Raw genomic sequence first — 16,100 nt, 5'->3', positions numbered from 1 at the left:
TTGTTACCAAAGGACATGTTGAAAGTACACATATGAAACAGTCAACTGACACTGCAGGAGAACACAAAGGGTATTTTAAACAACAAAATTTCAAATCACCTATCCTGACTCAGCATCACAGAGCATTCTATCTAACGACCTAAAGTGGTGCCGCACTAGGCTGTGCTGCTTTTTTTTTTTAAACACCTTTATTTGCTTTAAAAACTTAAGACTTCTTGTACAATAAAGCATAAGCATGTTTCATCTACAAAGTCAGTATTTTGATGATATTAATACTTTCAATATATAGGAATTTGATTTTAACAGATAATTTTGTACTATGAATGTTTACTGTTAGTACCAGGTGTGAAATATGGCTTTTCGTTATTGTTATACTTTTGTTTTCAAAAGATTAATTTTTCTGGCCGAAAGTCTTAATTATTTTAGAGGTAATCTGTGACTACTTTGCCATGTGTGTGTTTTTCCTTTCTTCCTGCGTGTTCCATGAGGAAGATATTCAGGCTGTTTTTCTTAATGGACAGGCTCTGGAGCAACTCCAGCAAGGCTCAACACTGCATCTGCCAAAGAGCCCCAGGCTACGGAATAATTCTGTTTTAACCACTGGAAAAATCAAAAGTGATCAATGAATGCCAAATGCTCGCTGTGTCACCGTGCTCAAGCATCCCCCCCTTCCTTATCTGCAGGTACATATTGCACCTCCCTGAACACAAGAGGCACACAGTCGTTAGTGACTAAGATTGAGTCCTATCTGTGCCTTACTATGAGGTGAATTAGAGTATGATTAATGATCTGATCCCCTCACCTGCAGCTGCAGCATCCACCCACTGACACACAGACCCCATCAGGAATGCAATCCTTCGTTCCAACTTGACTCCCGAGGTTTTCCTGTACATTCTTCTCTGCCCTTTGACATTAGTTCTGCTTTCATGCTATGCTGTATGTGTGCAAACATGATTTATAATTCTGCTCTGAATGCTTTTTTTCATGATTTATTTTAATTTAGTTTTATTGAAAAGTCAGATATCCAGAGAGCAAGAGAGACAGAGAGGAAGATCTTGCATCCAATGATTCACTCCCAAAGCAGCTACATCAGCCAAAACCACGCTGATCCAAAACCTGGAGCCTACAGCCTCTTCACATCTCCCACACGGGTACAGGATCCCAAGGCTTTGGGCAGTCCCTGACTGCTTTCCCAGGCCACAAGCAGGGAGCTGGATGGGAAGTGGTGCTGCCAGGATTAGAACCAGTGCCCATATGGGATCCCAGCACCTGCAAGGTGAGGACTTTAGCCGCTACTCTATCACACCGGGTCCTATGAATGCTTTTCTAACCCATCTCTTCTTTGACAATTTATCAATCTGCCGGGCCCTCTAACAAAAAAATTTAAAAAAAAAAATGGAATACATTCTACATTCTTCAGACTGACTGTACCGACCTCATATGAATTAGGATCTATTAGGGCCCGGCGGCGTGGCCTAGCAGCTAAAGTCCTCGCCTTGAATGCCCCGGGATCCCATGTGGGCGCCGGTTCTAATCCCGGCAGTCCCACTTCCCATCCAGCTCCCTGCTTGTGGCCTGGGAAAGCAGTCCAGGACGGCCCAAAGCCTTGGGACGCTGCACCCGCGTGGGAGACCCGGAAGAGGTTCCTGGCTCTCCTGGCTTTGGATTGGCGCGTACCGGCCGTTACAGCTCACTTGGGGAATGAATCATCAGACGGAAGATCTTCCTCTCTGTCTCTCCTCTGTGTATATCTGGCTGTAATAAAATAAATAAATCTTAAAAAAAAATGAATTAGGATCTATTAAACTCTTAGTAAATTAATTTTACAGTATTAACCATAAAACTTCATTAAAAACAATTTCAGTCTGAGGCTTGGAGAGGGTCTGGTGGGGAACTTTGGGAACTCCCCCTGCTGTTGAGCATGAGAGCTGGGGATGGGGGCAGGACTGACCAGGCTAGTCTGAAGTATCCACCAGCATACATGTTGGCCATGTCCAGAAGCAGGTCATACTGGGTCAGTTCACAGTACACACTAGCACAAACGAGAGCCAGGACAGGGTGCAGATCAAGCACAGCTAGACCACAACACCCACCAGTTTGCATGCGGGCTGGTGCTGGCAGTGGGTCAGACACGCAAGAGCGGGACTTGGGGCAGGCTAGACTGAGCCAGGCTGCAGCAGTTGCTGCAAAATGCAAAAATTGGTACTGGGCTGGACCACAGCACCCAATAGCATGTTTAAAACCTAGGGGCGCAACAGGCCTATTAATGGAGCCTTTGGGAGTTCCCCGCTAGGCTGCTCTTTCCACAGGTGAGCATGAGAGCTATGACTGGGGACGAGCCAGAATGGGCTAGGTTACTGCACCCAATGGTCCACACAAGAGCCAGAATGAGTGTGGGCCAGCCCAGTTAGGCTACAGCACCAGTTGGCAAGTGCCAGGTCTGCGTACAAGTCATGTCAGGCTACACTGCAGTACTGCCTTGACATGCCAAGATCCAGGGATGGCAACATGCCTAGCAGAATTATGGGCATTCTTGTGCTAGGCTGTACCTACTGCTGCCAAGCACAAACAGCAAGGCTCGTGGTAGGCCAGCCTAAAAAACATGACAGCACCTGTCAGCTTACATAATGCCCAGATCCAGGAGCAGGGAAGGCTAAGCCAAGCTGCAACACTCATGGGTATGCAGTAGACTGGCTGGGGTGGGCCGCAGCACTGGTCGGTTTGTGTGTGAAGTACAGGGCTGGGGGTGAACTGACCAGGCAGGTAGCTGCATCCATTGATTTGTGCATTGACTGGTACAAGGGACGCACTGAACCTGAACCTGCACTGGCTGGTGAACGTAAGAATCAATGTGTGGTCACTCCAGATGAAGTTTCTTGGGGGATTCCCAAATAAGAGCTGGACTCAGACCCTGGCCACAAGGAAAAATCACAGGATGTATTGTCTGATCTTGGAATGCATGTACCAGAACTGGACCTCCTCAGTTGCTGATGTCCATGCAATGGACAGTATGCCCAGATGCACACAGGGGACATGACAGCCAGCTCATCTAGAGTAGAAGGGGATGTCGACTATCCCATCAGAGGAAGGTAAACAGAACTGGTTGGACAATTCTACTGGGCAAGCTTTACAACACGTCCGTCGGTCTGTAGACTTCCTCAGTCAACAGACCTTGGAAAGATTATCTCAACCCTGCTGCAATGAAGCTGATGATACCTCAGAACTATCAAAACCACTGAGGTAACACCTTCAGAACACTCTTCCCCATATCAGGGTCTCTAAAGTATCATCAAATAATTGTCCCCTATCCCCAGGTGCGAATGTAATTTGACAGCAAGCAGCAGTTCCCTTCCCCTCCTCCTCTGTGGACACAGGAGAAAAAACACAGGTTGAAATATTTATCCCATTCACCTTGCTACATACGTGACCCTCCTTATCCTAATCAGATGCTCAAATGGGTATATATCTCTCTCAACTCTTTAAACAATAATAAAAAGAAAATTAATTTTTTTATAATCTCATAACAATTGTTCAAAGTCTCAAAGGAAAAAATCAAAATTTGTTCTTGTTTTGCAACTTATTTATACAAAGGGAAACCATTTCACATCCTTTACAGCACAGATTTAGAAGCACAGTAACACTGATCAGACATTTCTCTGAACATCAGTTTTCTAGGTACATTAATCCAGTCTCATTTCTTATTCCTAACCTATTCCAGCTTTAAACTGCATGTGCAAACAGCTTTTCTTTCTCATCTCATACAGAGGCCTGCTCTTTATTTGTGACAACCAAGGCATATTTCTTAGACTTATAAATTGAATGTCTCATAACTACAAAAAGTGCTAAGTGTATAAATATGAACTAAGGAAACTCAGAAATCCAGCCCTCTCAATTTTGAAAGCTTAATAGGCAAACAATTACCTTTGCTTGCTTTTCAACTCCAGATCCGCGGCTGTTGCCACACTGTGGCGTGTGTCACTAGAAGCAACCACCAGGTGGAGAACAGCTTCAAGTTCAGGCACCTGTTCAGCTTCTATGAATTTCACTATGCCCAATTTGCACTGCCGATAAACGAAGGGAAGAAAAGAGGTCAGGGAAGCAAAACACAGTCATGAAAGGTGCTGCTTAACACGTCATGTGGTCAGAGGAACACAAGCATCAACGGCAACAAGAGCGTAACAAGAGCAGCTCCTACTGAGGCTTACGATGTGCCAGGGACTGCATACATACACAGTATTTCATTTAACCCTCACAATCTATGGTAAGGTCTCATCACATCCATTTTTCAGATGAGGAAAATGAGAGAAGACGAAAGACGAAGGCATGTACTAACTGATGATCCAAAACTATTCAGATGCCCGGTCTCCCTGCTAACGTTACAAAGGCCCCTGAGTGATAAGGCCTAGCACTCTGAATCCAGGGCCTCCAGCACAGGCACACTGAGAAGAAGGCACACCACAAATTTTTAATAACCTAAAGAGAAACAACTCATATTCCATGGAATTTCATTCTATCATTAACATTTAGTCTTTCCCTGTTTCTTCTGAAATGTTAAAAACAAAGACTATGGTTTCAAGTATAATGCCCTACTCAACGCAAGTGAAATCCTAATCAGTGTTCTGACAGGCCCAAATGAAGGAAAAACAAGCGAGAATCTGCTTATCTTATCCAACAGGCAGAAGCTGTGGACTTCTCTACTGGTTACTCTAAACACACCCAAAAAGCAAAAATACTTGTGTCTTAAAAAAAAATCCTATGTTCAAGTTCCGGCATATATGAATTAGAAATGATAAAGTTCACATTTACTAAATGAAAAAGTGTAACATACCATATATAGTCTTGCCTTTCCTGTCAATACAACTTATTACAGTAAAAGCTACAATAGAAAAGACTCACATATTTAGATGCCACAACAATTACATGAGCAAAATATACAAATATATAAAAAGAAAACAGAAAATTACATAGATGATCTATAGTAAGAGACTGGTTTAAAAACATTTCATGCAATGAAACTTTCTATGAACATTAAAAAGGGGAGTTTTTAAAACCCCGAAGTACTGGCTAAGTAAAAAAAAAAAAAAAACAACAACTATAACGTGTAAGTAGAAATACAGTAGGACTTACACAGAGAATAACTTGTAAATGAATAATAAATTAGGACAGGATTTTTAATCTTACTTTACACCATTTTTATGGCATACTACTTGAAGCTTTGTATTATCACTAACTTTATCATTAGGAAAAAGCTATTTTATCTAGAAAAACATAAACAAAAGACATTTAAAAGAAAAAAGAAAATAGCTTTCAATCTTGGAATGCAGCTGTTCATATTACAGTGCTAGACTAGGAAACTGACACAACACACACACAGAGGCCTCTGTATTAGCAATCAAGATAAAAGTATAACTCGGTATTAACAATTATCCCCAACATTTATAGATTTAGCTCTGACACACCCAAGTTCAAAGCCTAGCACTAGAAGGGTAACTCTGGTGAATCTCCAAGCCTCAGTGCCTTTTAGAAAACAGAACTAACAAAATTTCTACACCTCATTGGGCAGCTGTGAGGATTAAATGAGATAATGTATTCAAATTACTTAGCAGAGTGCCTGGCACATAGAACACACTCAATAAAGAGTAGCTTCCATTACTATTTCTTTCTTACTTGCATCACAATTTAAGGAAGAAAAAAATTAAAATCTATAGAACACAAAGAGGTAAATAAAGTTAATCAATTGTATCTCTTACTGAATTGACATTCTACAAATCTGTGAGTAGCAGGAATGCTCCACTTGCTTCTTTCCCTCTCCTGGGAACATTGTTTTGATGAGTGGTCACTTACACTCCCAAAAATAAAAGGATCAAATCATTTAGACTGCCATGGAGAGATAAAGGAAGGATTAGAAGACTAACCCATGTTGCTTGAACTCCAAAATAATTACATACTGATCTCATCTGTTCTTCCCTGAGGTGCCTGATGACACACACACTGAGGCACCTTCTGTGTGTAGAGCACCAGCCATTTTTAAAAGCTGCTCAGAGAACATCTGTGTCCTGTTTAAATCCAGAATAAAATGCTTAATGCCAATTTTTAAATTCCCAGGAAGAAATATAAAATGGGGTCATGCTTTTCCCCCACATTTTCACTTTAACTGCACCAAAGGAGCTAGGTGACTATTAAACCTATAATTTAAAACAACAACAAATAAATGTACTCAAATTATAAGCAGGTTGTGTTTTATACTTGAACTACGTCAGCAATACCAGAGAACCACAGAGCCATTCCCACTCCTCCCTTCCCCAGGGGCTTTAACAAAGAACTGACAGGGCACTTTACACCAACTGCTCCTTTCAAACACGGGAGTGGCCCCAGAGAGCCAGACACACCGGAATGACGTCACACATGCTTTCAGACTGCATGAGGGCAGGCGTACAGGATCAAGTACCACCACAAGCGAGCAGTATGCCATCCATACCTGTTCCAACTGCTCAGGTGTCCAGGGATTATCACCAATAACTCGTTTAGCTGCATAAAAGCTCATTCCTGGGGGAGGCTGTGGGATCCCAGTACCTCCCCCACTATTGGAGGAAGAACCCTGTGCAGAAGATGCATTTTGGCGGCTCTGGGATTCATTTAACACGTATCTGGGGGGAAGAAAAAAACTTTTAACTCTCTACAAAAGCAAATGCATTTACACTGAAGATCAGATCATACACTGCCCTTCCACACCACTGTTCTAGAAAATATCTGAAATTAAAATCTCATCATAGAAAATAAAGGTTTCTAGAAAAGAATCTACATCTTCAGCAAATTAATCAGAAGAATACATCACTCATCACAGTTACAAATTACAACAGCTACCAACAATGATAAAAAATATTTTGCTCACTCCCAATCAACACACCACTGCACTCAGAGCCACTGCAGACCTACCACATTCCGAGCTTTGCAGTGACAGACACTGAGGTGAGAGACCGTCACTCTCCACCCAACAGTACAGTATGATCATACTCACTTATATAAAGCTGTAATTCAACTTGTCTTGAACAACATATATTAGAAAACGCACTGGAACTTTCAAACCACCCACCACACAAGTACATAATGTCCCAAAAATGAAAAAAAAAAATCAAAAGGGAATTACGAAGAAAAAGTGAAGAGAATTTGTTTTTCCCATTAAATTTCGAAAGCCCTTTTTAGATTCTGATTAGTGATTTATGATTTATCTCTTTTTTACCTTCAATGGAGTAGAAACTAGAATTTTAACAAATCCATACCAATTCAATTAAACTGATATATCTCATATACAAAAAGAAATTTGATATAAATTCAAATCATCTCAAACTATGAAATTCTATGCAGAAAAATTTCATTACCATACTGGATATCAAAATCAAATAACCACCATAATACAAGTTAAAGAAAATCATGGAACCAGACAACATATAAGTTATTCACCATTACTTACTTTTCATATTCATTCACTTCCTAAAGTTATCTATTTTCTTAAAAACTCTGCTCAATCAACCCTGAGGACAGACCAGGCCAAGTAAGACCAGAGTACCCGCTTGCACAGGAGAGATCTATGGCTGGAAGCAGGCCTGGTACGAGAACTTGGAGAACTACCCAACTAGACCACACCTACCTCTGGGGAGCACAAGGGTCAGGGCTGAGAGTGGGCCAGGCCAAGCATAGCTGCAGTACCATCAGCAATTGTGTGAGTTCGGGCCTTGGGGTTGGGGGCAACTGCCACTCCCTGCACTATGGCAGCTGTGGAGGGTGCCCCTGCCGGGTCGGACCCAATGCTGAAGAATCACGCCAGACACTGCCACAAGGCAGTGAACAAGTCCCCGGCCTTGGGCAGCCAGTGCACCAAGTGGTGCCAGGCTTAGCCTGCTGGCCGCCCGGCAGCAAACTCTGGGGTTTTTAAGATATGTAGTTGCTGCCTGGGGACAATCACGAATAAGGCCAGTTTTAGTGTAGGTGAGAGGTGAATTCTGGATGATTCGCAGTGGCAGGGTCATGAAAGTTTCAGGCATGCATGGGGACTGAGGACATATGGTTTGGAGGGAAGTATCCATAAGAAAATTTTGGTTAGACTGATTCACCAGCCCAATTAGGAATCCAGAGATGGGCTGGTAGCATAGAACATCACTAACGGCCACACACCAGCCCACATCAAAGCTATGGATGGGGGCCTGTTTGGCAGGGTTAGGTACCATTGCCCAACTGGGTGGTGGAGTGGTCACATTTCGCAAGGTCAAGACACTATTCAACACGCGACAGAACTTGGTCTGGGGGTAGACTCTGTGGGGTTGTGTGGGCCCAACCCTGTGGTAATAAAAGTCCCCCTGGTTAGCTCGCAAGCTGGGGTTGTGATGGACTAAGCTAGGTGTGACCACGGCACCTGCCATCACTCACGGGTAAAGGAACCCACAATAATCAGGACAGGTCAAAGCAGCAGCACCTAAATGTGCACCCCACAACAGGATGTGGGGTGGGCCGGGCTGCCACTGGAAGGATGCAGAATGGGCAGGGCTGAACAAACCTTAACTCACAAGACAGAACAGAAATCAGGTTGGAGCACAGGTCATGCCAAGTAGGCCCTTGCACCTACTGATCTGCGTGAGCCAGGGACACTAAGCCACAGCACCTAAGGCAGGGGCCAGGACAGGTGAGGGGCTCTGCCAAGCTGAATCAGAGCAACCACTGGCCTGCACATGATCTAAGGCTGGGAATAGGCCCGGTTGGGGAGCTAAGGGGACACCCTTGCTGGGTTGAGTTTCCCATCAAGGAGCACATGGGCTGGAATGGGGCTGTGTTCTAATCAGGATACGGTTATAGTCTCCCCTGGCACAAGTGTGGACTGGGAATGGAAGCACCAAACAGGCCTAGACTCCAGCACCATCTTGTGCTCTGGAGGACCAGGGTAGATGTGTGACAGACTAGGCTAGGTCTCAGCCCTTACTTTACCATGTGTAAGCTGTATGTGGGTATGGATGAGCCATGGCTAGGTTGAAACAGCCAACAGTAAGAACCAGATTGGGTTGAAGGCCAGGCAGGAAAAGCCACTGTTCCTGCTAGGACAGGAGGTGAACTGAGTAGGGCTGGCTCAGGGACCCACTGGTATATGTGAAATCTGGCACTGGGAGAGGTTCTGATGGAGGAGCCTGGGCAACTTCTCTGGCAGGACACAATCCCTGCAGGTAAGCGCAAGAAGCACAATAGGAAACAGCCCAGAACAGGCTATGGAAATTATCCCACTGGCATACACTTGGCATGGGTTGGGGGCAGACCAGGCTGAACCTGTTCACATCACCCATTGGCAAATCCGAGCATCAGAACAGAGTGTGGGTCGGGCCAAGACCGGTTGTGACAAATACCAGTACACATTAAGGAATGCCAAGGTGAGATGAGCTGTACCAGATGTGGTTGCAGTGCCCAAACAGCACATGTGAAAACCAGGGGGAGGAGGCAAAGCCAACATGGGAATGTGGGCTCCCCTGCTGGACAACTACTTCCATTGGAAAGCATGAGTCGGGATGGGGGCAGACCAGACTAGGCAGGGCTATCACACCTGTGGGCCTCATGCGAGCTAGATAAGGGAAGGGCCATGGTGGGCTGACTTTCCTGATTGGTGCAAGCAAAAATCAGAGTGGGTGAGGGTTGGTTGGACTTAGCTGCAGCATCAACTGGCAGAGGCTGGCACTGGGAGCTAATTCTGTCAAGTCCAATGCCAGAACCACCTGGAGAGTACATAATCTGGGGGTGGGAGTGGTCTAGTGGGGAGATAGTGAGCATCTCCCTCTTGGGTTACCACTCTCACTGGACATCACGAAAACCAGGAAGGGGCTGGCATGGCTAGACAGAAAGGCACCTGCCAGTAAGTGTGTGGGCTGAATAGTAGGTTGGTTGGGTTGAACAAGGCTACAATGCCCACTGACATGTACGAGAGCTAAATGGGATGTGGGACAGACTGGACAAGCCTGCAATACATACTGGCAAGCATGGGAACCAGGGTAGAGGGCAGGCTTGGTGGGGGTTATGGAGAGTCACCCCAAACTAGGCTTCAACTCCCACTGGCTTGCATGAGGACTGAGTATGAAGTGGGTAGGATCGAGCTGGACTACATCACCCATTGGTTCACAAGGAAGACAGGGATGGAAACAGAAATGACCCAGCAATAGCAACGACCAGCATGTGCGTAAGCTGAATGGCGCAACGGATGGTGTTGGACCCTGTACTAGCAAACTCACACAAGAATCAGATCTGGGAACATCTCTGATGAAGTTTCTTTGAGATCCCTGCAACTGAACTGCTGATCTCAGAACCCCAACCATGAAGAGACTATGTCAGCCAGTGGACTCTGAATAGGTTTCATTGCGATTGGAATGGCGAGGTTGGCACCAATTCAGAACTGTTGAACTATCAAAACTGCTTAAGCAGGACCCTCAGAGTGCACCTCACACTGGGGATCTGGGATGGGTGGGAAGCTAGTTGGGGCTTTTCCCTTTGTTTCTCCCCTGACCCCAGACACAGGGAAAAAAATGATAATATTAGTGTGGAAACAATGGTATTACCCATTTTCACCCTGTAGCCCTTGACCCTTTGTACCCTAATCAACTAAGTATGATTATTAAAAAATAATTTTTTAAAAAAAGCATTTGTGTGAGCCAGGTGTGGGCACAGGCTGGGCTGGCCAGGCTACAGTCTCCACTTGGACACAAAAGAGCCAAGACAGGGTGTGAGCCATGCTGAGCTGAGGTAGGCTACAACACTCACCAATGAGAGCTTAGACTGCAGGAGGTCCATGTCAGGCTGGGTTGAAGTACCTGCCAGCACACGCAAGATCCAGGGCTTGGACTGGGCCTAGCAGGGGAACTTTGGGGACTCCCCTGCAAAGCTGCAGCTCAGCTCCCTCTGGTGAATGCAAGAACAGGGGCTGTGAGCAGACCAAGCTGGACAAGGCAGCACCAGTAGGCACGCATGTGGGCTCAGTTTGGTGAGCACAAGAGATAGAATGGGAGCAGACCAGTCTTGGTAGGGCTGTAGCATTCTGGACCAAGCTAATGCCAAATTTGTGTAAAATATACCAGTGTGCCAACAGAGGTGCTTATTCTATTTTGGGGGGTGGGGGCTAGGTAGTGGGGGAGGTTATGTGAGGAAGGTGGGGAACACCAGGCTTGTACATGCCTCCCTGACGCCCAGCAGGAGGGCTACAGATTACCCCGGGAAGCAGACCTACGGACATGCTGGAGCAGGAGCACGTGAGGGGAATGTCTGACAGGGGAGGAATGACTTCTGGGGGCTGCCAAAGACATCCCAGTAAAATGACAACAGAAGACTAAATCAACGAACAACCCATTACTAAAATGAGAGGACCAAATTGCCACCCATACATAGTAACCCTAAATGTAAATGGCTTAAGCTCAATCAAACATCATAGATTAGTAGACTGGATTAAAAAAAAACCCATCTATTTGTTGCCTACAGGAGACACAATTCACCAACAAAAATCAGCAGAAACTATATCTCATGGATTTTGATTTTTTGTTGTTTTTGTTAATTTCATCTCTTCAAACACCTCCCTCGTTATATTCTTCAATAACTCATAGATCATACAGCAGCATCTTTTTCTTCAAAAAGGTTCTTGATTTTCTTTTACATTTCTTCAGCGACACATTAGTCATTCAGTAGCATGTTATTTAACTTCATGGTGTTGTTAGTTTCTTTTTTCTTCCTGTTGATTTTGTTTTGTGGTTTTTCATTTAAGGGGATGTATACTAGCTGTGTAATGGAGACTTTCATATCTAGTAACATGTTATTCAACTTCAAGGCATTGTAAATTTCTATTTTTCTTCCTATTGTTGAGTTTGTATTGTGGCTTTTCACTTAAAGGGATGTACAGTAGCTGTGAAATGGAGACTAACATAGCCAGATGTGAGGATTCATCTCCACTTCCAGACAAAGATGGACTTACTATGAAACTGTTTACTATATCTTGACAATAGGATGCAGGACTCTACCATTGTCCATGCCCACAATGATGGACATAGAGACTGTGCATGGGGAACTGTACTATGGTAACGATATAGAGAACTCAGTGAGTGGGGAGGGATCTGGGGAGGGGATAAGGGAAATCCCAGAGGCCTATGGAACTGTGTCATAAAATGATAATAATAAATTTTTTAAAAACTCAGCAACATGGAAGTGGTGCAGTGACACACTAAGCTAAGCTTCCACCTACGGCGCCAGCATCTCATATGGACACTGGCTGCTCCACGACCCATTTGGTTCCTTGCTGTGGCCTGGGAAAGCAATGGAAGATGTCTCAGATCTCTGGGGTCCTTCATTGTTACAGGAGAGACAGGAAGAAGCTTCTGACTCTGATTGCCCTGATTCGAGCCATTGCAACCATGTGGAGTGAACCAGCAGAGGGGAAGATTCTCTCTCTCTCTCTCTCTCTCACCCTGACTTTCAAATAAAAATGGAATAAATCTTTAAAAATAAACAAAAAAAAACTTCAATAACAAGAAAAAATTCAATCCAGCTAGGAAATGGGCAAAGAAGCTCAAGAGATATTTCTCAGAAGAAGAAATACAAATGGCCAACAAATACACGGAAAAATACTCAACATCTCTAGCCATCAGAGAAATGCAAACTAAAACCACAATGAGGGCCCGGCGGCGTGGCCTAGCGGCTGAAGTCCTCGCCTTGAAAGCCCCGGGATCCCATGTGGGCGCCGGTTCTGGTCCCGGCAGTTCCACTTCCCATCCAGCTCCCTGCTTGTGGCCTGGGAAAGCAGTCCAGGACGGCCCAATGCATTGGGACACTGCACCCACGTGGGAGACCCGGAGGAGGTTCCTGGTTCCCAGATTCGGATCAGCGCGCATCGGCCCGTTGCGGCTCACTTGGGGAGTGGATCATCGGACGGAGGATCTTCCTCTCTGTCTCTCCTCCTCTGTGTATATCTGGCTGTAATAAAATGAATAAATCTTTAAAAAAAAAAAAACCATAATGAGATATCACCTCACCCGTCAGAACAGCTAAAATCTGAAACACTGAGAGCAACAAACGCTGGTGAGCGTGTAGAGTGAGGGAAACACTCATACACTGCTGGTGGGAAAGTGAATGAGGGCAGCCACTGTGGAAAACAGTGTGGAGATTTAAAAACAAAAACAGAAACTGACTTGCCATATGATCCAGCACTCTCATGACTGGGTATACACCCAAGACATGAACACAATGAGTCAAAGACTGATACCTGGACCACCACCTCTATGTAACAGCACTGCTCACAACAGCCAAGGCTTGTTATCAATCAAGGTATCCCTCATCAGATGAATAAACAAACTGTGGCAGATATACACAAAGGTATACTCAGTGATCAGAAAGATGAAATTCTACCATTTGTATCAAAATAGACAGAACTGGAGAAATCACACTGAATGGAATAAACCAGACACACAAAATATTGTATGTTCTCTCATATGGCTGGGAGCTAAAATTTAAAAACATCAAAAACATTGCTTTTCAGTCTTTTGGCTAAGATCAAGTGTAAAAGCAACAAAGACAAAAACAAATGCCTATATTTATCAGTACTACTGTAAATATAGTTTAGTTTTATGCCACTGTCACACCAATGGTTAAAAATGCTAATACTATGGGGAGGGTAGGGAGGATGAAGAAGAGTCCACAATGGCTCCATTGGCTAATCTACCCCCTTCGAGCACTTGGACCCCATATAGGCGCCAGTTCATGTCCCAGCTTCTCCACTTCCCATCCAGTACCCTACTTAACGCCTGGAAGGGCAGCAGAAGATGGTCCAAATCCTTGGGCCCCTGCGCCAACATCGGAGACCTGGAAGATGTTCCTGGCCAGCTCTGACCATTGTGGTCACTTGGGCAGTGAAACAGCAGATCGAAGAACTCTTTCTCTGTAACTCTGCCTTTCAAATAAATACATAAATCTTAAAAAAAAAAAAAAAAAAAAAAAAAAAGACCTAACATAAGAAAGAAGAATGCTATAGTTTTAACAATCTGTGATTATTTACTGTCTAAACGAGAGTGGAACTATTTTTGCAGACAGATAGATTTCAGCAAGGACAGTTGGGTCTGAAGTCATCAGAACAACTTGGCACCCATGAGCACAGTAAAAAGGAGGTTGGTGGAAGGCCAAACCACAGCAGAAGGCCTGAACTACACCCACTTAAAGTGAGAGCCGACTAACTCCACACAGCAAAAGCAGTCGAGAACAGGGATGCTTGCTTTCGCCTGTGCTTTCGTTTTTCTACTCACCCATAAGGCATCAGAAGGACATCTAGCATGAAGTCCAAAAGCAACTGCACAGTCTTTGGTTTCTCAGCAAGATTAAACGGAGAAGCAGATTTTGATGATTCAACAGGGTATTTCATGTGAAAAAGGGTTGGTATTAAAAGATGCATTAAGCTGAAAAAAATTAGTTATTGCAATTACCAATAAAAAAGTTTTTATACATGAAAATGACAATAAACAACAAAAATCACAACACAACAACTGGCAGTGAACCATTTGTTTTCAATACTACACTAAGGTAGCCCTAAGCTAAGGAGGTAGCCACGTTCCTTCACTTCGAAAGCTCACAATACAATTAACAACTGGCTTTTAGTCAACCTGGTTCCTAACTAAAAATATCTGGAACAAATGTACTTAAATTAAATCTAAGATTAACATCTGAAGAGATTTAATGTTAGAACGTGACTAAAGTTCAACTTAACATCATTTTTCAATACAATTTTTCTTTTCCACATTTAATTAAAATGAAGTTAAATCTAAAACAGAAACCAAGCCATCAATATTTTGAACACAATAATAAAATTCCCTTTGTTAATTTAGGTAACATAACTTCAATAATTCTTTCTTTCACTAACACCTTTTGATAATCTTAAAACACTGAAAAAACAATTTCAACTATAGCTTGTGAAGTTTATTAATCCAATTTGTAAATATCTGTGGTTCAATTTTCTCTAAAACATAAATATGCTATAAAAAGTCAACTGAAATTATTATTAAAATGTAGGCCTGGCACAATGGCTCAATTGCTTAATCCATCCCTGGCAAGCACCGGGATCCCACAGCTGTTTCACTTCTCAGCCAGCTCCCTGCTTGTGGCCTGGGTAAGCAGTAAAGGACAGCCCAAAGCCTTGGGACCCTGCACCTGTGTAAGAGACCCCAAGGAGGCTTCTGGCTCCTGATTCTGGATCAGCTCAGCTCCGGCCTTTAAAGCCACTTGGGGAGTGAACCAGCAGATGGATCATCTTTCTCTCTGTAAATATACCTTTCCAATATAAATAAATAAATCTTTTTTTAAAATCCTTGGAAAATACTAAAATCATTTTTCCTCCACAAGTTTGCATGACATGCCATGACACCATGACACCATGACACAATGACAGGAATAATACATGAGCTCTCAGCTAGGGCCAGAAACACTTCTCCAGTTCCCATACAACACAAGAAGGCTCAGAAAACTGCCTGGCAAGCTTTATATTCTACAAGATGGAAATGTTTTAAGGAAATGTTTTAACTATAATGTTTGCAATCACAAAAGCTTACTGCTTCAAAATAAACAACTAAAGAACTCATTCAATTTAGAAAGTGTTGTTAGTTCAACTCATTTTTTGATGTTTACATGAAGGAACTGCATAATGCTCTTAATGAAAACAGTGACTTTAAAGCTGTGCAGAAAGCATAATTGTCGGCACAGAGCTCCAGCCTGCCCGTGTGCCGAGCTGAAGCCCGGGGGTGAACCCACGTTTGAACAGCAGCTGCTGGCTGTGCAGCAAGGCAGTGTGCTGAGCGCAGAACCATACCTATCCTGCTGCGGCTGAGGCTTCCCTTCCATGGCAGTGAGGAGCGTGGGCGCCAGCTCACACTGTTTCTCCACCGGTAGGCGAGGATAGCCCATCTTAACATAAATTATAGTAAAATTCTAATACAATAAGAGAAAAGCATGTGAGTTGAGGGAAAAATGCTATGATTTCAACAACAACATATGTTCCATAACTCAGGGAGTAATAGATACAACAGAAAGAACCACACACACGAACTGTTCTCCCT

General features: G+C 43.8%; 1 protein-coding gene across 4 annotated transcripts in view; it reads right to left on the bottom strand.

Annotated features, from left to right (window-relative positions):
* The window catches only part of ECPAS (Ecm29 proteasome adaptor and scaffold), a 107,105-nt gene that overhangs the window by 58,741 nt on the left and 32,264 nt on the right, over window positions 1–16,100 (bottom strand). For all 4 annotated transcript variants that reach the window (XM_058672865.1, XM_058672866.1, XM_058672864.1 and 1 more), the window contains 4 exons: window positions 15,854–15,972; window positions 14,301–14,450; window positions 6,479–6,647; window positions 3,922–4,061 (listed from right to left, as the gene is read on the bottom strand). In XM_058672865.1, the coding sequence (XP_058528848.1) occupies window positions 3,922–4,061; window positions 6,479–6,647; window positions 14,301–14,450; window positions 15,854–15,972 (578 nt within the window). The remainder of the gene's footprint in view (window positions 1–3,921; window positions 4,062–6,478; window positions 6,648–14,300; window positions 14,451–15,853; window positions 15,973–16,100) is intronic.

This window comes from Ochotona princeps, chromosome 14 (assembly GCF_030435755.1).
Source record: "Ochotona princeps isolate mOchPri1 chromosome 14, mOchPri1.hap1, whole genome shotgun sequence".
NCBI lineage: Eukaryota > Metazoa > Chordata > Mammalia > Lagomorpha > Ochotonidae > Ochotona > Ochotona princeps.
Note: the sequence above shows the minus strand (reverse complement) of the source record. Positions and strands in the feature narration are given on the sequence as shown.